We start from the raw sequence: 23,313 nt of genomic DNA, 5'->3' as shown, positions 1-23,313 counted from the left end.
AATGGGACACAACTCCTCCCAATTATATCAAAGATGAGGCACAATTCCTCCCAATGATATCAAAGATGAGGCACAATTCCTCCAAATGACATCAAAGATGGGGCACAATTCCTAACTATGAAACCAACAATGGGACACAAATCCTCCCAATGACACCAATGATTGGGAACAGTTCCTCCCAATGACACTAAAGATGGGGCACAGTTCCTCCCAATGACACCAATAATGGGGCACAGTTCCTTTCAATGACACCAAAGATAAAGCATTGTTCCTCCTAATCACACCAATGATGGGGCACATTTCCTCTCATTGACACCAAAGATAGGGCACAATTCTTACCAATGACGCCAACGATGAGATACAATTCCTCCCAATGACACAAAAGATAGGGCACTGTTCCTCCCAAAAACACCAAAGATAGAGCACAATTTCTGCCAATGATGGGGTATAATTTCTCCCAATGACACAATCCCATCTCTGACCTAGACCCAGAATCTTCCTGGATTTGTCCTTTAACCACCTCAGCTCTGGAAGGGCTTACCCCCTTCATTACCAGGCCTGAATCTAATAAGATATTGTTATTTTATGGTATTATGATTTGAATGTGCACTACAGACACAGATTTAGCTGTTGTGATATATAACCAGTTTTATTCATAGGCTTTTGACTAAAATGCCTTTTTAGTTTAAGTCGTATTTTAGGCGAATAAAATAGTGTTAGCGTTGTCAACAAAAATATTTGATTTGAATAAATGAACACTGCTGTAAAGAGCCCTGTGTTGATCAGCAGGTCTCGGGCATGAATCAGCTGACAAACCATCACAACAGGTGTCAGACCCTAAACCCAGAAACGGGCAATGACGTACCAGTAGGGGCCACTTTCTTCAGTACATTGTGGGCAAGTGGTTAAAGTGGACCTTCAGTCATTTTTTTCCAACTTATTAAATCTTCTGCCCTTGTTGTTTTAACTTTTTCTGCCAGTAAATACCTTATACAGCCCACTTCCTGTTTCTTGTCTGGTCGTTGGCCTAGTCTTATGACATCATGCACAGGATGCTCTCTCTCTCTCGTGAGAGTTTTCCAGGAAGGGAAGGGGGTCATAAGAGGGCCAACGAAAGGTGCAGAACTGGAGGTGTGTGTCTGTGTAAATCCAGGAAGTGAACAGGCAGCAGCTTCAGCTGCCCACAGTTAAAATGGATGCAGCCAGACTTGGTGGAGGGAATACAGAATCTCAGTATATATAACATAATATGCAAAGTGTTTGGAGGGAAGCTTCAGAATTACAAATTATGTGAGCAGACTGCAGTTCCTCTTTAAATTACAGACATGACGTTTACTAGAACACAACAGACATATTCTGATTATACTTTGCCTTACAGGATATCCCTTTGTTTTATATGGGGCACAAATACATAATAACAGAGAATCCTTACTTTGCCTAATCCATGTTCCAGTCTTGCAGATTTATAAACGCTGCCTTGATTTTGTATCACCTTAATTGGTATTTAAAATGACAGCTAAAGGTGTAAGACCCGAGTACAACATCTAGTTGGGAGGAAGATCGTGTAATCGGCACATGGGAGTGAAGTGGTTAAACAGTACACATGTCACTGTGGCCTTAGGGCCTGCAAGTGCGGGTAACGTGGAATTAGTGAGCTGTGCAGGTTGTGATTGCCGGCTGCAGACAGTCGCATGTCACTCTCCCACTCACAGAGGCCTTTTTTCTGTACAAGCCTCTCTAAACTGTATGTGGAGCCAAAGCAAACGGCAGCTATTTATAGCAGCACTGCAGAGCAGAAACTGGCTGCGGGTCACGTGTACCAGGCTGAATCAAAAGTGAGTATCCCAGCAATATGCAGTAAACAAAAGGTCAGTAACAGAAAAAGAGCAATGGGAGCCGGAGGAGCCGCCCCGAAATCAGCCGTACAAAAGCGAGGGGGCCGCCTGTCCTAAAATCCTTCCAGATTGGGATTCGGTATTACCGGAGAGTTCAGGGCAATCGCTGTGCTATCCCTTCTATACTATGTTCATGTGCTGGCCTGTCACTGTCACAATACACAACATCATTGCTCAGAGCTGCCAGCATTTCAAATCATTTCCAGACAAATGGGCTTCTGCTGAAATTTCTCAGGATAATGGGTGCTCTACAATACCATCATAACATACTTACTACTGGTGTGGATTGTAATTTAAGAGCACTGTAGACTAACAAGACAGGCAAAGCAACAGGTACACTTTAGAAGGGTAAAAATGATGGGGGAGGGGGAGTAAAATGAACTTACATTTTGTTTTAAGGAGTCTTGCCTTTATGGACTGTCCTAATAAAGCTTTATTCAATTTACTTTTTCTTTTTCTTTATTTTTAAATGTATCCAGTAGAGGAGCTTTAAATTAATTTGTAACAAATTATTTTCCTGTCATTCTTTGAAGCCCCTTGTGCGCTCCAATTTATGAAACTAAAGCCCTGTACACACGGCCGGGGATCTCGTCAGGAAAAAAACATTGCTTTTCCTGACGAGATTCCTGGCAAGCTTTCCTGCTCGCCGAGTGTACACACTGGCCAGCCAAAAGAACCGCCGTACTTTTGAATGGCAAGAACGCAGTGATGTCATCGACTACAACGAGCATGCACTTGTTACATTCGATGCTGTCACCGCCGTCTTGCTACACCCTACACTGCCCTTGTAAGCTACTGCGCATGCGTCGAAGTCTCATCGAGCATGCGCAGGGGGTTGCGGGGACAGGTAAGCATATACAATCGCTTGGTTTTCTCTGCAGGAATCCTGATGAGAAAATAGAGGCAGTTTTCTCGACGAGAAACCAAACACACGCACGGTTTTCTCGGCAAAAAGCTCTCCCAGCAGCTCTCTTGCTGAGAAAACCGTGCGTGTGTACGAGGACAAAGGCTGCTTTCACACTGAGCAGTGCTTGGCGTCGGATGTAAAGCGCCGCCATTTTTAGCAGCGCTTTACCGTAGTTTTATGCAGTGCTTATCGGCCGCTAGCGGGACGCTTTTAACCCCCACTAGCGGCCAAAACCGCCGGCAAAACGCCACTGCCCATTGATTTCAGAGCTGCAAAGATGCGGCTAGCAGGACTTTTTTTACCGTCCTGCCAGCACACCACTCGTTTGAATCGCGGTGTGGGCCTGCCGCGATAATTTGCACTGCAGGCTGCATTGCGGGAAGCATGTTGTCCAAAAAAAGTTCAGGAGCTACTTTATGCGGATCGCCCCAATTGCAACATGAATTATCGTACATCAATCGTAGAAGAGGTGTCATTAAAATAAATGGCATCTCAAATGTGAGTCCCGCGATTTGTCATTCGCACATCGGCACTGTCAAATCGCAGGCAGATTTGTGGCAAATCTGCCTGCGATTCAAAATGCAGTAGTGTGAATGCAGCCTAAGATCTTGGTCATAGTTGCCCAAAATACTGACAAATGTCTAGACCAGGGGTGTCAAACTCAATTTCATCGTGAGCCGCATCAGCATTATGATTGCCCTCAAAAGGGCCGGTTGTATCTGTAAGATTAGATGTCCAGCGCATCCCCTTCCCTTACATTAGATGTCAAGAGCCACCCCACCATCAGAAGTTGAGTCCCGACTCTCCCTTACATCACAGTGCACCTCCCTTTCCTTATGCTGCTGCTGGGAAGAAGCCGGATGCATTGCTTGAAAGCAGAAAGTAAGGGTCTGGAGGAGAGCTGCGAGGGCCACATAAAATGTCCTGGAGGGATGGATTCGGCCCGCGGCCTTGTGTTTGACACCTGTGGCCTATAGCATTAAAGTGAGTTGTTTTTTTGAGTTTGACACCCAGTAAAGGCACGTTAAAACTGCTCCCCAAACACCCTATGCACGTTTGAAGCGCGTTAAAGGCACCCAGCGACTTTTTTTTGGCTGTTGTGAACAAAGCCTTACGCACTGCAAATGCACGGCAAATGCGTCCGGCATGCTTATGGTGCGTTAATGGAAAGAGTTGAGATGCTTCATGTTTCGATCATGTAAACAGTGCTGTGTGCTCTCCATGTCAATTGCAGACTGCTTTACCAGGAGTTTGAGGAGAGGTAAAAATGTGTCCCAAAAGCCCGCTTTTAATTACAGTGTGAACAGGCCCTTAAAGTGGAAGCTCAGTCAAATTCTAACTATACCTAAACCTGTCGCCACCGGGGGACCCCAGAAAAGGAGGACCTGGCTGCTCTGTGCAAACCCTTCTTTTTTTTTTTAACATGTGACCAGCAGCAGAGGACTAGAAGCTCCTCCTTCTTATGTTTCCCTGCAGACAGGCTGGGAAAGATATGGGTCTTGTGACAGCTGTATATCAATTAGGAAAAATGATTCCAAAAGTAAACTGTAGGGGTTGAGCTGATGGAGAAAATAAAAACAGTTTATTAGAAGCAGGATAGGCTTCCTTTAGGAGAAGAATTTTCAGGGATTATCTATAGATCGATCTATAGATAGATTAGGAGATAGTCTGACAGATTGGGGTAGGATGGGAAAAGTCCTAGGAGGTGAGCATGGGAGGAGGAAACAAGGGAGCTAGAGAGCAAGTGGTCTTGGGAGGGCTGAAGCAAGTGGTTTGGTTAATATTTTGAGACTAGTGATATAGCTGGGGGACGGAGTTGTGAATGGCTTTGTAAGATGCAGTGGCCCCCCCACATCACTAACCCAGCCTCCATCATCACCGGCTGTCCTTACCCTGGATGCGGGCGATGAGAGCATGGCAGGCTCAGGGAAAGCTGCTCCGGTGTCCTCTTCTGGAGCAGCTTCGGCTGTGTCTCCTCTCTCCTCCTCCCGGCGCTAGGCATCCAATAGGATCACCTTTTGTTTTGGCCAATCGGGAAACAGGTTTCATACCTGATTCCCGATTGGCCGGGAGGAGGATTAGTGTTGCAACAGCAATTATTACTTTTTTTTTTTCGCTGTTGCAACACACTTGGGTGGGCTCCAGACGCAACGCTCTGCGTCCCAAGTCCACCCTATTTGGAGGCCTATTAGAGCCTATGGCTCTAATCAGGTTCTTCCAAAAAATTACTGATCGCTCTAATTCATGGGTCTTCAAACTACGGCCCTCCAGTTGTTCAGGAACTACAATTCCCATCATGCCTAGTCATGTCTGTGAATGTCAGTGTGTTACAATGCCTCATAGGATGTGTAGTTCTACAACAGCTGGAGGGCCGTAGTTTGAGGATCCCTGCTTTAATTCATATGCCCGGTGACCCGAAAGGGGCCGGACACATGAATAGGGGGCGTCCGTGGATAGATTCATGAGTTTCCACGTGTGGTGTTATTTATCAGGGTGAGGAATGGCGGGCGCAGACTTATACTGCGCATATATAATGAAGAGAATTAAAAGAACTCTTGGCCTTTATGATGATGTTGAATGATTTCTTTTTCTTAAGCTTCATGTTAGAAAATATATACTTAATATGTGCCTTTCCAAATTTAGCAAACTCCAAAGGACTAATAGCCTTCTTAAACTGTCACCAAGAGACAATAGAAATACAAAGGCAGGCACTTGTGTTGTTCTATCTAGGACATTCAAAGTGGAAATCAATACCCAAGGTCCCTCTAGTTGCATAACGTCTTATTGCAACAAAGGAAGCAGCTGTAGGTCTAAAAGCTGCATGTGGTCACACACAATCCTTTAATACCAATATCACGATTCACACGAAAGCTGATTCATACCCATTATTAGCATTTGTTATCGGGGGTTAAGGGGGTTTATTTAAAACTGGAGAAAAGAAAACAAGAACAGCGACCAATCAGGTTCCATTATTTTTATTTTCTGGGGAAAATTAGATCAGTGAATCTGATTGGTCAGTATGGCTAACATATCAGCGTTTGATTATTTATTATTTTTTTTCCCTTTGGATGTTCCAGTTTTCCTGTTTGGTATAAATGACTAGGGCCTAGTTTTTACCTAGTCTGTACCACTGGATATACAGTGGTTGTCATAGCAACCAGATGTTTGCGTTCCTTTCTGGAAAAGTGATATCTGGAGTGTGGCTCCAGTAAGCTAAATCAGTATTCTTTTCTTTTTGTGTGTTAGGTGTGCTGTCCCAAAGAAAAGTGTGGTTGAACATGGTTACAGAGTAATAGTGTGGGTGAGGCTGTATTAAATATCTGTTTGAACAGTGTTACTAAACCCACAAAAGTAAAATGAGTGTGTATGTGCAGAAAAGCATGCTTGTTATACTCACTGTGGAACCTAAGGGGTTAATCCTCTGCATTGTGTATGAAGGCTGTGTGATCTTGTCTCCTCTGATCCTCACCTTCTTCCACAGTCCCCAATCCATCTCCTGATAGTGCAGAGCCGTGGGGACACTCTGCACATGCTCAGTTTGGTGTGCATTGCTAGAGAGGTTTTTTTTTCTTTGTTGGGAGAGTGCATGTGATCAGCACAGGATCAATCAGCACTGTTCAGACAAAAGGTCAGGGGTCCTGCAGCCTCAGCCTCCAGGACAAATAGAGGCAAATGAAAATTCCTCCTACAAGCTTTAACCAGACACTGATAGAAGTCACAAGACTGCTATATACTGCTGATGAGAAAAGGTATTTAGCAGTTACTAAAAATTGCATTTCCATGTTCTGTGTACTGTGGGAGACCAGATATAGTGAATGCAGGGTCCTGGGTTTAGTAACACTTTAACTCCATGCTGATTTCTACTTTTGGTTTAATTTGTGTCAAATCTTCAAATTTTTCACTGCCGATTACTCGGTATCAATAGGATTCTGCATGGTTTTACTTTTGCTCTTATACATTGTGATTCTGCTGCATGTTTAACAGATTTTCTTAGAAGGAATGGCAAACATCAAGGCTGCCAGAGATGACCATATAAAGAGACGCTAGTTCTTTGAATTTCTCTGGGGTTCAGTATGCACATCGAGAAAGTCAAAGAAAAATCCAAAATCCTTATTTGCATAGTTTTTCCAGGACAGTGACTCAAGTATTGTCAGCCTGGGATAAATATATGGCCCTTGCAGCTTAAAAAATAAGAGAGAAATCGGTCATGGTAGAGGCGTAACTTCAACCTTCAGGGCCCTGGTGCAAGAAACCATAAAGGGCACCCCTGGCCTTTCCCACTAATACCGGGAACCTTTACTCCCATTGTGGGACCCTTTATTACGGTCCTGCAGTGGGCCACCTTCCTGCCCCATGGTGGCGGAACCCCAGTCGCAAGTGTGACCTTTGCGGCCCTGGTAGTTCTGTCACTGGTGTCAATAGTTTTATATTTTTATTGTTTTACTCTTTTTTTTATTTAAAAAAAAATATGTTTTTATTCTTTTTTAGGAAATATCAGGGTCTAAGCAGACAGAGAAGGGGGCTGAGGACCGCTTTATTAGTTCCTTTCTCTGCAGCCTAAGCTGCACAGAATGAATGAAGAGGAATAGCTCTGTACCGACCTTTCTGTTCATTCATAAAATATAGCATAGTTAACAGTTTACTATGCCTCAGCTATGAATGAATAAAACTGATCACTGACTGTTCATTATGACAAGGAAGGGGGCGGTAAATTACACATTTACTCGCCTCTTCCCTGCTCTCCATCCTGACAGATCCCCCGCAGCAGCCAGTGGGAGGGGGAAACCTGGCAGCGCTGCGAGGGGGGCCAGGCAAGCACACAGAGGTCCAAGGCAACAGAACAGGGATAGAGAGGTGGTGGGAGAGGCATGTATAGGAACCTATGACCTCCATTTCTCTCCTGCAGTCGCTGAAGGAGGAGAAGCGGGTAGTCAGCAGCTACATGGAGGAATGTTCCTCTACATGCTGCCACCCTCCTATCCAGGTATACAGGGAGGCCACACCGGCCCCCGGGAGCTTGGGCCAGGTCACAATGGTGACCCCTGTAGGTACACCCCTAGGTCGAGGCATTTTTACTGTAGGAGTTTCATATTTGTTTTGCAGAATTCAGATCTGATCCTGCCAAATGCCTGCATTGATTTGAGTCGCAATACACAGAGGTTTTTAATTAACGCAATTTGTAGAATATTGGTCATTTTTGACGATACGTCCCCTACTGTGCATACCAATGCTGAAATATTCATGTGTTGGTTGAACAATCATCATCTTACACACAGGTATACAATTTCCTGTGTATAGATCTGATGGCGGCAGTATTGTATCCTATGGGCTCATGCACACTGTTTCAGGTTGGTCCACAGCATTTAGCGGCGCTGCATATGGAATGTATTGTACGTTGTATGTTCTTCCATTTACACTCGTATGGCGTACCTTGACCCTATTGGTCATTGCCGCCGCTTAGGGCTGACAAGTAAATCTCAGTAATATGCAGCCAGCTGTGTTGCCGCTTCTGATTGCACTTGGCCGATTTTTTTTTCTCTCTCCTAAATGAGTCATTCTTGCAGCAGAGGTGCATGTGAAAAATGACCTTCCTCCATAAGATTGCGGGGGGGGGGGGGGTGTTCTGTAGTACACAAATTAACTAAGAACAGTGCTAACTGATGACAGCAGAAGTAAGGTGGGCAAGAAGCTATCATCTCACAAGATTTCTGGCAGGATCAACAATTTATTTTTTTGTTGCACAAATATATCAAAATGCTTTCAAGGGCATCTTGAGCAGAGCAAATAAGAGAGGTCAGTTGTTAGAGTTTATGTATACTTTAAACACCGTTGAATATTTCCACATGCTATGTTGCACATACTGTAAGTATGAACCTAGCATGCCTCTTTTTACTGTCTAGTTGCTTTTGGGTGATTGCAACAGTATGCTCTTATTTCCTGTCTCCTGCTCTAGGTCTACATTTCTGTGACTCCCTATTGCCCCCTAGTGGATCACACATATGTGTGCACTGTGTCTTTCCTTCTGCTTGATGCCTAAAGCCCAACTCTGAGTACAAAAAACACCCTTGCAGTGCCCCCGACACAACCACCATCAACATCAGTCCCACACTTCAAAACTGCAAGGATGATGACAATATGTATAATTTCTCCGGTCATATGTATATAGAACAACACACACCCCTGAAGGCTATGAACTTAAAGCTGAACCCAAGATAAAATATAAACTTGCCCTTTTTAAAGTGGAGGTTTGCCCTACCCTGCAAGGGTTAAATGCTGTTTTTTTGTTTGTGGTTATCATCATTTTTTCACCTTGACCCTCGTTGGCTGCAGGCACTGTGATGTCATAATGTATAATGTAGGAGCAGCAGTCCTGCATTGTAGTGAGAATTCCAGTGTTGGGTCAGGTTGAGGGAAATCAGAGAGGAGAAGGTCTTCAATTACAGTAAATTCCAGGCATTAGATAGAACTGGGAGAAAATTTAATTGATTAAACGTTCCTACTTTATGGAATGCTTTCAGTTTACTTTTACCGGACTGAAGACATGCTGGCTGGAATCTTTTTACCTTGCACTGAGTCCGGGCAATTTTAATGCATCAATCTCAATGAGCTGTGATACTTGTAATATCACATGTAGCTGTAAATAAAGGAAGGGGTCTGGGTTGCCAACACTCAGTAAATTCATGGACAGTTTTGTGATTTTTACATTTGTCTGTTACGTTACTTCATGTCCATAATGGACGTTCCCGGACAGATTTTACAAACTGTGAATTTGATGGTTGCCAACCATTCTAGGGGCTCTTATTTTGGTTCAGTATTTTCAAATGATGGATTTGTTGGTATGTAACACTTACTTTAGTTCTGTCACTGTTTACCTGTCCTGGTTACTGGTTAGGTGGGACAGAAGTTAGTAACCATGTCTCCATGGCCTTCAGTTTTTTTCTGTGGGACTTGTCCTTTGCTCTACATCAGTGGCCTCCAAACTGCGGCCCTTGGGGCATTATTCCCCCCACTGTCGGCAGTGGGGCATAGTTCCTTTCACGGACATCAAGAATGGAGCGCTAGTCTTCTCACTGACATCAACTAATGCACACTATCCTCCCATTGATACCAATGATGGGACACTATTCCTCCCATTGATACCAATGATGGGACACTATTCCTCCCATTGATACCAATGATGGGACACTATTCCTCCCATTGATACCAGTGATGGGACACTATTCCTCCCATTGATACCAATGATGGGACACTATTCCTCCCATTGATACCAATGATGGGACACTATTCCTCCCATTGATGCCAATAATGGGACACTATTCCTCCCATTGAAACCAATGATGGAAAACTATTCCTCCCATTGAAACCAATGATGGGATACTATTCCTCTCATTGATACCAATGATGGGATACTATTCCTCCCATTGAAACCAATGATGGGACACAATTCCTCTCATTGATACCAATGATGGGACACTATTCCTCCCATTGATACCAATGATGGGACACTATTCCTCTCATTGATACCAATGATGGGACACTATTCCTCCCATTGAAACCAATGATGGGACACCATTACTTCCATTGAAACCAATGATGGGACACTATTCCTCTCATTGATACCAATGATGGGACACTATTCCTCCCATTGAAACCAATGATGGGACACTATTCCTCTCATTGATACCTATGATGGGACACTATTCCTCCCATTGATACCAATAATGGGACACTATTCCTCCCATTGATACCAATGATGGGACACTATTCCTCCCATTGAAACCAATGATGGGACACTATTCCTCCCATTGAAACCAATGATGGGACACTATTCCTCCTATTGATACCAATGATGGGACACTATTCCTCCCATTGATACAAATGATGAGACACTATTCCTCCCATTGATACCAATTATGGGACACTATTCCTCCCATTGATACCAATGATGGGACACTATTCCTCCCATTGATACAAATGATAGGACACTATTCCTCCCATTGATACCAATGATGGGACCCTATTCCTCCCATTGATACCAATGATGGGACACTATTCCCCCCATTGATACCAATGATGGGACACTATTCCTCCCATTGAAACTAATGATGGGACACTATTCCTCCCATTGAAACCAATGATGGGACACTATTACTCTCATTGATACCAATGATGGGACACTATTCCTCCCATTGAAACCAATGATGGGACACTATTCCTCTCATTGATACCAATGATGGGACACTATTCCTCTCATTGATACCAATGATGGGACACTAGTCTTTCCAATGACAACAAAAATGGGACACTATTTCTCCCATGAATACCAATAATGGACAGTATTCCTCCCACTGACACCAACGATGAGGCACTATTCCTCCCACTGACACCAACAATTGGGCACGATTCCTGCCACTGACACCAAAGATGAGGCACTATTCACTCTGACACCAATGATGGGACACTATTCCTCCCACTGACCCCAAGGATGGGACATGATTTCTCCCACTGACCCCAAGGATGGGACATGATTTCTCCCACTGACCCCAAGGATGGGACATGATTCCTCCCACTGACCCCAAGGATGGGACATGATTCCTCCCACTGACACCAAGGATAGGGCACTATTATACCCCCTAATACCATTGATAGGGCACTATTATACCCCCTAATACCATTGATAGGGCACTATTATACCCCCTAATAACAATGATGGAGCACTGTTTATTCCCACTGACACCAGGGCATTATCTTCTCCCCCTAGTCACAGTCCAGCCCCCTAAAGTTTGGAGGACAGTAAACTGGCCCTTTAGAAAACTTGGAGACCCCTGCTCTACATCATTTCAGTACACTATGGCAAGTAAAGTGGCACCTAACCCGTGGATCGGCCGCGGTAACAATGCTTAACAGCTCACTATTTTACCTTTTTGGCAGAATATTTTTAATTTTCTTGCTACATTTTTTATTTTCCCTTTTTTTTTGTGCTTCTTCATTTAGCTCGGTCTTTTTGTCCCCAGCCAATTTTTTTAGGTTTATTTTTTTTTCCATAGTTGATTTGTGTGTATATATATATATATATATATATATATATATATATATATATATATATATATATATATATAAAGCCCCATATGTGTAAAAAGATGTAAGCTAGCCTCTGTATTGAAGCCTTGTTTTTTATTATAACCGACGTGGAATTATTATTTAATTAAGTATTATTTTTTTTATTTTTTTAGGAAATTAAGTATACATGTAAATTAATATATATAAAGTATGTGTTACTTTTTTTTTTACCCCCTCCCAAAAAAAAAAAAGTAAAGTGGGGTTTAACATTACACTTTCAAATGCTACAAAGCTGAGACTGAAGGAAAAATGTGAATTTTAGCTCCAGTGACAGGTAGAGCCTGAGAAGGGAGGATCACTGCTTAATGTAACCCTGTCCTATTTATACATGTGTGGTAAGATGTAGAGCAGGTACATCAGTTTGCACAGCTATGTTTATGCAGTTCACTTTTTGGGAGGATATGCAATTGAAGTTATTTTTAGAACACTTGGCCTTCTTGTCTATGTCTGTACATGTAGATGTACATTTATCATTTACAGCCTCTCTGTACTAAATCTGCTTTTTATAACTGTCAGAAAGATCCCCCTGTCTTGGTAAACTGCGTGCTTCTAATTTACACCAGGGTAGGGATGTTAAACTTTCACAGTCATTGAACAGCTGTCTGTTTAAAAAGAACGGAATTACAAAGATCTTTAGTTAGGTAAAACCTGGACGCTGTAAATCCACAAGCTTCCAAAACTTTTTGTGTGTTATTTATAGCACCATAGTAGAGAAACTAAAACTTGTTTTCTGATGCTATAATTATCATTGTGTCCAACCTGTTATTTAGATATTAGCTGTGAAACTGAAAACTGCACACCTTTTTATTTATATCATTAGAAGTTAAAGGCCACATTCACATGGCCGTTTACATACAGACACCAGATTTCAGCAGAATTTCATTGGAGTGGCCAGGACATGCAAATAGCAGTGGGCGCTTAAGCCCCATACACACGGGCAGAATGTCGGGAGGCATTTACCGGTTCAAAAATACCCAGCCGACATTCTGCCCATGTGTATGTCAGTCTGTCGGCATTGCCGGTTCAAAAATACCCAGCCGACATTCTGCCCATGTGTATGTCGGTCTTTCGGCATTACCGGTTCAAAAATACCCAGCCGACATTCTGCCCATGTGTATGTCAGTCTGTCGGCATTGCCGGTTCAAAAATACCCAGCCGACATTCTGCCCATGTGTATGTCGGTCTTTCGGCATTACCTTTTCAAAAATACCCAGCCGACATTCTGCCCATGTGTATGTCGGTCTTTCGGCATTACCGGTTCAAAAATACCCAGCCGACATTCTGCCCATGTGTATGTCGTTCTGCCGGCATTACCGGTTCAAAATTACACAGCCAACATTCTGTCCATGTGTATTTCGGTGAGTCCAACAGAAGCCGGCCCTGCGGCAAGCTTCTGTGGGAAGTGGAAAACCAGCAGCCGACCAGCTCAGATCAGCGCTCTCAGCCAATAGCAGAGAGCACTGATTGGGGTGTTCTGGCGGAACACAACAGCTCAGCCTTACATGGTTAGCACAGTGTCTTTGACCAAAGTTTTTTTTTTTTTCTTTTCTGAAACCCACGGGGTTGCATGAAAAAAAAACTGCAGTGTGTACCTGGCTTAAGCCCATTTAAACTATTGACAGGCGGGCAGCACCTGCCGCTTTTCACATGTAGCTTTACACAGAGCGGTTATCTGCAGTTAAGTATGGATGTCTGAGCCTGGATGCAGCTCATTTATGAGGGGACCCAGAGTTGTCATTCGGCGCTTGGGAAGCAACAGGATCAGTTGGGTCGTGGCAGGCCGTGAGGTTTTTTCCTTTTGGGTGGGTCAGCGACCGCCATTGATCGTGATTGGTATGGACCTGCATTACTGGATGATTAATGATGGATATACATTAGGGGACTTTTTTTTTTATTATTATTATTATTATTTTTTTTCTTTTTAAAAGGACTCTTCAATCGTTGAAGTGTTTTTTATTTTTAGGGCACTTTCCACAGACATACCCCCACAACCACAGGAATAGGGTTGTGGGGGAAAGGCCCTTCTCATCAACATGGGGACAAGGTGCTTTGTGAGGGGAGGAGTACCATGTCTATGCTGAGGGGATGTGGCCTGGTATGGTTCATGAGGGGGAACCACACACTCATTCCTCCCATTCCTGGCCAGTCAGGATGCATGGAATTTGTTTGTGTTTGTTTGTTTTTTGGCACTGTATCCCCCTTAAAATTCCCTGCTCTTTTGTTTACATTCACCTGTCATATGGAAGTCACTGGTTGTTAGTACGCTGGATGGTGCCAGCTCCTTAGCAACCAGCATCCCTGAGCTGAAACTGCCACACTTAGCAGTGGTAGGAATGCAGCTGCTAAATGCTTCACCTCCCACTGCACCCGGAGGTCTGGTCTGCAGTAAAATAAGGTGCAAAAAAAGTTAGTGCATTGAGCCGATCCCCTACAAGAAACACATGAAGCATGAACAATGTGTCAAACGCGCAATTGTGCACTGCAAGTATGAATATCAATTTGACCCACTAAAGATTAGAAAATCTAAGAACATTCTAAAAAAAAAATATTTTTGAACTAAACTCTACTAGTGTATAACCAGCTTTAGTATTTGGTTTACTGGCAAGGGTTACATTTCCAGATTAGGGAATCCTGAGGGAAGGTGATGTGAAATACCTGTAAAAAAATAATAAAATAAAGTATGTGGGGGAAACTGATGACTATTACTGGAAGTTTAAACAGCTGCTGCTTTTGGCTTCAGATATTTTTTTCAGCCAGCAAACTCCCCAGCATATTAGCCTATGTGTGCTGTGCATGGACACAAGGCTGTTATCAGAGTTTTCTGGATGGAAAAAATACCTAGAACCTAGTAGGTTTTAAGAGGAGTTTTTTCAGCTGTAAAATTGCTCTCTGATAAAAGCTGAAAAACTTGGACATTTGGCATGTATTAGTGTTTTTGAGGTTTAGTTTTGCTAAAAAATGCTACTGCAAAAACGTGTCAAAACTCTACAGTGAGGGAAAAAAGTATTTGATGCCCTGTTTATTTCGTAAGTTTGCCCACCGACAAAGAAATGGTCAGTCTATAATTTTAAAGGTAGGTTTATTTTAACAGCGAGAGAGAGAATAACAAAAAAAGAAAAAACGCATTTCAAAAAAGTTATAAATTGATTTGCATTTTAATTTTTTGAAATAAGTATGTGACCCCTTTGCAAAACAAGACTTGGTACTTGGTGGCAAAACCCTCGTCGGCAATCGGAGGTCAGACGTTTCTTGTTGTTGGTCACCAGGTTTGCACACATCTCAGGAGGGATTTTGTCCCACTCCTCTTTTCAGATACTCTTTAAGTCATTAAGGTTTCGAGGCTGACGTTTGGTAACTCAAACCTTCAGCTCCCTCCACATATTTCCTATGGGATTAAGGTCCAGAGACTGGCTAGGTCACTCCAGGGCCTTAATGTGCTTCTTTTTGAGCCACTTCTTTGTTGCCATGGCCGTGTGTTTTGGATCACTGTCATGCTGGAATACCCATCCACGACCTATTTTCAATGCCCTGGCTAAGGGAAGGAGGTTCTCGCTCAAGATTTGACGGTGCATGGCCCCGTCCATCGTCCCTGAAGATGTCCTGTCCTCTTAGCAGAAAAACACCCTCAAAGCATAATTTTTACACCTCAACTTTTGACTCCAAACACATTGAGTTGATGCCAAAGAGCTTGATTTTGGTCTCATCTGACCACAACACTTTCACCCTGTTCTCTAAATCATTAAGATATTCATTAACAAACTTCACACGGACCTGTATATGTGCTTTCTTGAGCAGGGGGACCTTGCAGGCGCTGCAGGATTTCAGTCCTTCACGGTGTAGTGCGTTACCAATTGTTTTCTATGGTCCCAGCTGCCTTGAGATCATTGACCAGATTCTGCCGTGTAGTTCTGGGCTAATTCCTCACCGTTCTCATGATCATTGAAACTCCACGAGGTGAGATGTTGCATGGAGCCCCAGACAGAGGAAGATTGACAGTTATTTTGTGTTTCTTACATTTAAGAATAATCACCCAAATTGTTGTCACCCTCTCACCAAGCTGCTTGGCGATGGTCTTGTAGCCCATTCAAGCCTTGTGTAGGACTACAATCTTGTCCCCGACATCCTTGGACAGCTCCTTGGTCTTGGCCATGATGGAGAGATTGGAATCTGATTGATTGCTTCTGTGGACAGGTGTCTTTTATACAGGTAAACAAACTGGGTCAGATCCACAAAAACAGGCGTATATTTAGGCGGGCGTAGCGCATCTCATATGCGATACGCCGCCGTAAATCAGAGTGGCTCCTAGGGTATCCACAAAGAACTTGCTCCCATATGCAGGCCGGCGTAACGTAAATCTGCTGACGTAAGCCCGCGTAATTCAAAGTAGGCTTGGAGTGGGCGTGTTGTATGGTAATCTGGTATGACCCCACGTAATTGACGCTTTTTACAAACGGCGCATGCGCCGTCCGTGGACGTATCCCAGTGCGGGTACCCTGCTATTTTAAGGACACATGTCAGTTGGAGGGTGGTGGAAATATCATAGGTTGTTTTTATATATAAATATAATTAAAAGTGAAGACAAAATTAAAGAGGCCTAAGTGTTTCCTGACCATCAATTGAAAATTGTATAAGTTAGGAAATACGGGCCAGATCCACATAGAAATGGATCGGTGCAGCGTATCAGAGATCCGTTACGCCGCCGTAACGTTTCCGGCTTTGGTTCGAATCCTGAAAGATTTGCGTGAAATGACGTCGCAACGACGTCATTTTTTGAACTTAGACGTGACTTACGTCCATCTCTATTCACGGACGACTTACGCAAAAAAAAAAAAATTTCGACGCGGGAACGACGGCCATACTTAACATGGAAAGTCTATCTATACGCCGCAAAATACCAGCTTTAACTATACGCCGGAAAAAGCCAACTAGAGACGACGTAAGAGAATGCGACGGCCGCGCGTACGTTCGTGGATCGACGGAAAAAGCTCATTTGCATACCCGACGCGGAAAACGACGCGAACTCCACCCAGCGGACGCCGAAGTATTGCATCTACGATCCGAAGACGTACGCCTGTCGGATCAAACCCAGATGCCGTCGTATCTTGGTTTGAGGATTCTAACTAAAGATACGACGCGGGAAATTTGAAAGTACGCTGGCGTATTAGTAGATACGCCGGTGTACTCTCACTGTGGATCTGCCCCTACGTTTTTAAGGCTAGATTTACCCAGGTGGGAAAATGGGGTGCTCGGCAGTGATTGTGACCCTTAATAAAAGGCTTTGTTCTCATTGGAGCATTTGGAATGCAGTACATTGCAGCAAGGTGTGGGTGCCTGAACGTCCCCCTACCACTAGAGCCACCTGACATTGCCCTGACAACATGGGCGCTGCCATTTTCTGCCAGTTTTGGTATGCAGTCTTTGGCCGCATACACACGATCGGTCAAAACCGATGAAAACGGACTGAAGGTCCGTTTTCATCGGTCCAAACCGATCATGTGTGGGCCCCATCGATTAGTTATCCTTCAGTCAAAAAATTTAGAACTTTCTTTAAAATTTAACCGATAGGTTAAAACCGATGGTTAGTATGCAAAAGCATCGGTTAAAAACCCGCGCATGCTCAGAATCAAGTCGACGCATGCTTGGAAGCATTGAACTTCGTTTTTTTTCTGCACGTCGTTGTGTTTTACGTCACCGCGTTCTGACACGATCGTTTTTTTAACTGATGGTGTGTAGGCACGACTGACCATCAGTCAGCCTCATCGGTTCATCGGATGGACCAATCGTGTGTACGCTGCCTTTTAGGTACGATAGGCTCTTAGGATCTACTTTATCATCAAAAATTTTTTTTTTTTTTTCGTAGTTAGGTTACACCTCTATAATACATAGAAGCCACTATCCCTAATGTTTCTTCAGGACTTTGAAAATAGCATGTGTTATTAATAGAACCCCCCCCCCCCCCCCCCCCCCCCCCCCCGTAAGGTAGATACCAGTGTGTATTGTAATATCTGACATGAGACCAGGAAGCCGGCAGTAAATTATGGAGAATGAGAACGGTTCTCAGAGTTGACATAATTAATGAAGCCCCTTCACTGTTTCCGTTTCCTCCGGTTATGTCACCGTTACTGCTATTCCCCTGTTTAAAGTTTTTCAGTGTCAATATTTAGACACCGTGACACATGTGTACGAATCCAAAGCAGATTTAGCCGTTTCCCACATAAATCTTTGAGGCACAGCCTTTTTGTCACTTCAGGTAAATCTGGAATCTTCTTTGTTTTGACCTGTGGATGAGAAAACCTGAGGCTCCACAACACTTTACTGTAGAAACGGTTTGTTGACATTGTCTTCACAATTCTCCTAACTGTCTACTTTATAGGGTTTTTCTTGTGCTCCTGATGTACAGATAGATATCTGGTGTTTCCTCGGCTGCTGAACCCGTAACCCAACGATGGTTTACACTAGTCTGAGCAAGCCTCATATAAAGGGACTGGATAGAGGTTTTGTTTTTTATTGGATAAATAAATTAGTCACCGTCTCACGGTTGGGCTCCATTCACAACTGTACGCTTTAATGTGCAGTGTTTAAAAAATCCTGTTTACAGCATCTTTGATGTGCTTTCATCAAATCGCATGTTATATAGAGTTCAATGGCAAGGCATGGAAAATGCTCCACACAGATGTGAACAGGGCATTATTGTTGTGTAGTTTTGTAATTATATATGTATATTTGCTCATTGCGCTTGCTATGTTTCCTGCTCTGCAGTGCTACACAATGATTGTGCTTTAGGCCTCATGCACACTGTGACGCTTTTTTCCCCCTACATGTTAATTCGTGTTCCCACGTCTGGCCTTAATGCATCCTATTAGCCATTAGATTGCATTAACATGGAAACGCATGTTAACACAGCTAGAATTAATGCATGCTAATGTGCGTTTTTTCACTTTTCAGTGCTTGTTTTCCAACTGAAAACGCCTATAGTGTGCATGGACGCATAGGCTAACATTGAGGGACGTTTACAGGCAGGGAAAAATTACAGCTTCAAACTGATCAACTGGCTGTAGTGTGCATGAGACCTTTGGCTCCATTCACACTTGTATGACAAACATGGGGGACAATTCCAAAGTCGCATGATAAGTCGCACAATGGGGTCTTACTGTTCCTTCTCATTATGAAGGTCTATGAGCCAGCCAACTAACAAAGCACTCCCTATGCAGCTCATATCTTATCTGAACCATTCCAAAAGGAAACCAATGCTATAACTATACTGTACCGAAAGAAATGTGGGGCTGGCTAGTTAGTGCTGACCACTGACAATTTTCAGTCTCTGGCTTATTACGTTAAGCCCTGGTTCACATTGGATCGATTTGGAATGCGATTTGAATTGTCAAATCGCATGCCAATTGCCGGCAATGGCACTTTCCAAATCGGTTTGCAAAAGTAGTTTCTGTACTACTTTTGGTGACTTCGGGGGGCGATTTCCATGGACATCTGTGCAGAAACCCGCACTGATGTCCCTTAAACTCGCCCCCGAAGTCAGGACTGACGTGCAGGAATGAAATCATGCGAGTTTAGATGAACTTACACAATTTCATTCCCGCTGTCAGTGTGAACCTAGGCTGAGTCCTTGATCAGTCAAATCACCCTAACTTCATACATGTTGTGGGTCAGTGACTCAAATATCTCTGAAGACAATGGATCAGCATGCCATCTAGGAAACTAGCATTTTCAAAATGTGATTTTTTTTTTGCAATTGCTGCATCAGTGTGTTGCAGGCAGGCAGGTTGCATTAGACTTTGTAAAGAAACAGAACTATCTGTCTGTACTGGTTAAAATGGTACTAACGAGAAAATCATAAATGACCAATGTTATACAGTCTGTCACCAGAATTAACAGTTTTTTTTTTTTTTACCGGTTGATCTGTTTTTTGTTTTTTTTTCCCAACTTCCTATCTAAAGTCCACCTAAATCTACTAGTCCATCTCGCAATCTTTTCCAGACAGTACTACCAAAGGGTGGCTCCATTGCTGCTCCATAGATAGAGGAGGTCAGGAAGTATGTTAAAGTGATTGTAAAGTCTTGTTTTTTTTTATTTTTCTATAAAAATAACAAACATGTTATACTTACCTGCTCTATTTGCAGTGGATTTCCACAGAGCAGCCCAGATCCTCCTCTTCTCGGGTCCCTCTTCTGTGATTCTGGCCCCTCCCTCTTTTTGAGTGCCCCCTGAGCAAGCAGCTTACTATGGGGGCACCTGAGCCAAATCACAGCTCCATGTGTCCATTCAGACATGGATCCCCCCCCCCGTCTCTCCTGATTGGCTGACTGACTAACAGCAGCAGAAGCCAATGGTGCCGCTGCCGTGTGTCAGCCAATGAGGATGAAGAGTCTCAGAAGGCCGAGACACTTGTGGACATTGCTGGACAGAGGTGGGGCTCAGGTAAGTATGAGAAGGGCTGCCGCACACAGAAGGCTTTTTATCTTAAGACATACAACTGGGCGTATAAAACGACATTAGACACAGAAAAGACCGGGTACACACAGCACTTCACCTAGACCTGGTCAGACATACCCTCCTCTTCTATGCAATACAAGACTGGGTGACCAAGTGCTGGGAGCTGTAGAGAGGCGCTCGCTAGCAGAGCAGCGGTCTCCCTTCTGTCAGGGGTGGCCATGCGCCAAGGGGGTGTACTTTCATCTGACATCACACCTATTGTTACAGAGTACCAGGAATAATGGGGCAAAGTACTACACGTATTTGTCCCATTGTGAACTCAATACTTACATTCTACTTTAAAGAAGTGTTTTTTTTTAAGGCAAAACTTTTCTTTTCATGTTGAATAGACTAAGATTGTAACCCCTTGTAAAGTTTTCTATTTGCCATGTTTCCCAGTAGGGAAATTTACCTTCACTTCCTGGCCCATAGCTGAAACAGGAAGTAAGAGGTAAAAGAGGTTCTGGGGACCTGAATTAGAAGACACAAATGCACAAAGCTAGTGGTTCACTATCTAATTTTCCTAACGCATTGCAAATATGAGCGTCATATTTGGTGAGAATCAATCTTGACTGCAATCATTGACTGCTATGCTACTTTTACTGTCACATAGAATAATGTGCCAAGAGTGCAAACTCCAGTAGAACCTGCCCTGTGCCAGAATGCCAACACTAACAAAGCTTCATTAGTATGTTTAGTGACTTGTTAACTTCATAAAGTGTCAATTGTGATATGTTTGTGTAGATTATCGTGCCCCTATTCCTTCATTATCCGTGTGCACAGTTTTTACCTACCCATAGAGTTTAGTGCTCTGTGTATAAGAAACTGCCTTACCTATAGATATCCTGGAAAGTTAGCCTTGTCATGCTGCAGTGCAGGGAGGCTGCATATGGCATAGAGGTGAAGAAGTAATCTACCGCCATCTAGTGGTTATATAGTGCAGTAAGCAGAAACTGTGCTTGGGAACACATCAGAGCCTTTAGGCCTCTTGCACACAGGCAAAAAAGGCCACATTTGTAGTTGTATTACTTTTTTATTTATTTATGCGAACACGGGTGCATATGTATATTTATATATATTATACGCAAGTATATATATGAGCGTATACCTATAAATTGCAAAACTGGCACCTAGAAGACAATGAAGAACTTTGCGTGTGTATACGCATGCTTATGTTTACATGCCTGTATGAACATATATGAAATTACTTTACGGATTATAACCTGTTTTTTTTTTTTACATAAACATCAGTAAATTATTATGTTCCTGTGCTAGAGGCCTTATAGCAATATACTACTTAACCAGCCTGCAGTAACAGATAATGCCATTTTTGCACTAACTGCAATTCTTCTTCTGTTTTTAGCTTTCTAGAAAAAATTGAACAGGTCAGACAAAATGACTACACACCGACAGATCAGGTAAGTAGCCTACCATCATTAAAATCTATTGCTTGCACTGGAAGGGCCCTCATCACATAGATCACAGGTGTCAAACACAAGGCCTGCGGGCCGAATTTGCCCCTCCAGGTCATTTCATGTGGCCCTCGCACCTCTCATGCAGCTGTAGGAGAGCTCCAGCCCTCCTCTGGTCCTCCTCCAGACCCTTACTTTCTGCTTTCAAGCAATGCATCCAGCTTCTTCCCAGTAGCAGCATAAGGAAAGGGGGTGCACTGTGATGTAAGGGAGAGTGGGGGACTCAACTTCTGATGGTGGGGTGGCTCTTGATATCTAATATATGGGCAGTGGATGTGCTGGACATCTAATTTCACAGATACAACCGGCCCTTTTGAGGGAAATCATTATGCTGATGTGGCCCACAATGAAATTGTGTTTGACACCCCTGACATGGATGAATTCCATGTAAATGTTTGCATTTCAGAACTATTTGTTCCTGTATCTTTTGTCATTTGTTTTACATCATTTAAAGTTGGAAAGTAAAAAGTGTCTGACACAATAAGGATCCTAAAAATGTTCTTTGTAGATCATTAGGCCTGTGTCAGTGGGCTTTGGGCTTCTGTCGATTGAAGCAGTTTGACACGCTTCTGAGATGATTCAGAATTCATTATCAGGTGCAGTTCATCTGCTTCAAGTGGGTTTTCAATTTTCATAGACTTTTATTTGAGAGAAGTTCAAGATTAAAAAAACAAAAAAAACAAGCAGTTATACTGACCTAGGGGGTTGCTGCATCTGTCCCCCCGACGGCTCTGCATTGAGAACTGAGCAATCAAACACCACTGTTTGCTAAGTTCTCCCCTCCACTCTGAACAGAGAACTGTGGCTTTCAGTCACAGCTCTCTGCTCTCCCCTCCAGTGCTCACTGAAGCTCTGGGCTGTGGAGGAGGCAGGAGGGTCCGGTTTAGGCTCTTAGCGGAACCCTCAGGCCCCGTACACACGTCCGAGGAACTCGACGTGCCAAACACATCGAGTTCCTCGTCGAGTTCAGTGTTGAAGCCGCCGAGGATCTCGGCGGGCCGACTTTCCTCATTGAACAACGAGGAAATAGAAACATGTTCTCTATTCGGCTCGACGAGTTCCTCGTCGGCTTCCTCGCTGAAAAGTGTACACACGACCACAGCTCCGAACGAGTTTCTGGCTGAATTCTGCCGAGAAACTCGGTCGTGTGTAGGGGGCCTGAGAGGCTGAGCCAGGTGCCGATCCAGGAATCTAGGTGGATCCCGACCATATGGTCAGGATCTTTCCTGAGTCTGGACCGGCTGAGTGGCATCAGCAGACAGCAAGTTTTAGCCTGCTGTCAGCTGAAAATGAGCCAAGGAGGGCAGAACGAACTGCACTCCAGTGATCCGTTGGAGAAGTATGGCCCAGAGAAACTTTGGCCATACTTCCTCTTTAACAAAAGCCCTTTGACACAGGCCCTTAAAGTGATTTCAATATGTTTATGCCATGC

At 43.6% G+C, this 23,313-nt stretch overlaps 1 protein-coding gene across 3 annotated transcripts in view; it reads left to right on the top strand.

Moving 5' to 3' along the window:
* Positions 1–23,313, top strand: part of GNAL (G protein subunit alpha L) — a 373,555-nt gene that overhangs the window by 327,789 nt on the left and 22,453 nt on the right. For 2 of the 3 annotated variants that reach the window (XM_040353942.1, XM_040353943.1), the window contains exon 6: positions 21,773–21,827. In XM_040353942.1, coding sequence (XP_040209876.1) covers positions 21,773–21,827 — 55 coding nt within the window. Of the gene's footprint in view, positions 1–1,736; positions 1,836–21,772; positions 21,828–23,313 lie in introns of those variants that run through there. The other variant, XM_040353944.1, reaches the window with a different exon arrangement.

Source organism: Rana temporaria, chromosome 5, assembly GCF_905171775.1.
Source record: "Rana temporaria chromosome 5, aRanTem1.1, whole genome shotgun sequence".
Taxonomy (NCBI): Eukaryota; Metazoa; Chordata; class Amphibia; order Anura; family Ranidae; genus Rana; species Rana temporaria.
This window is presented reverse-complemented; position numbering and strand designations above follow the sequence as displayed.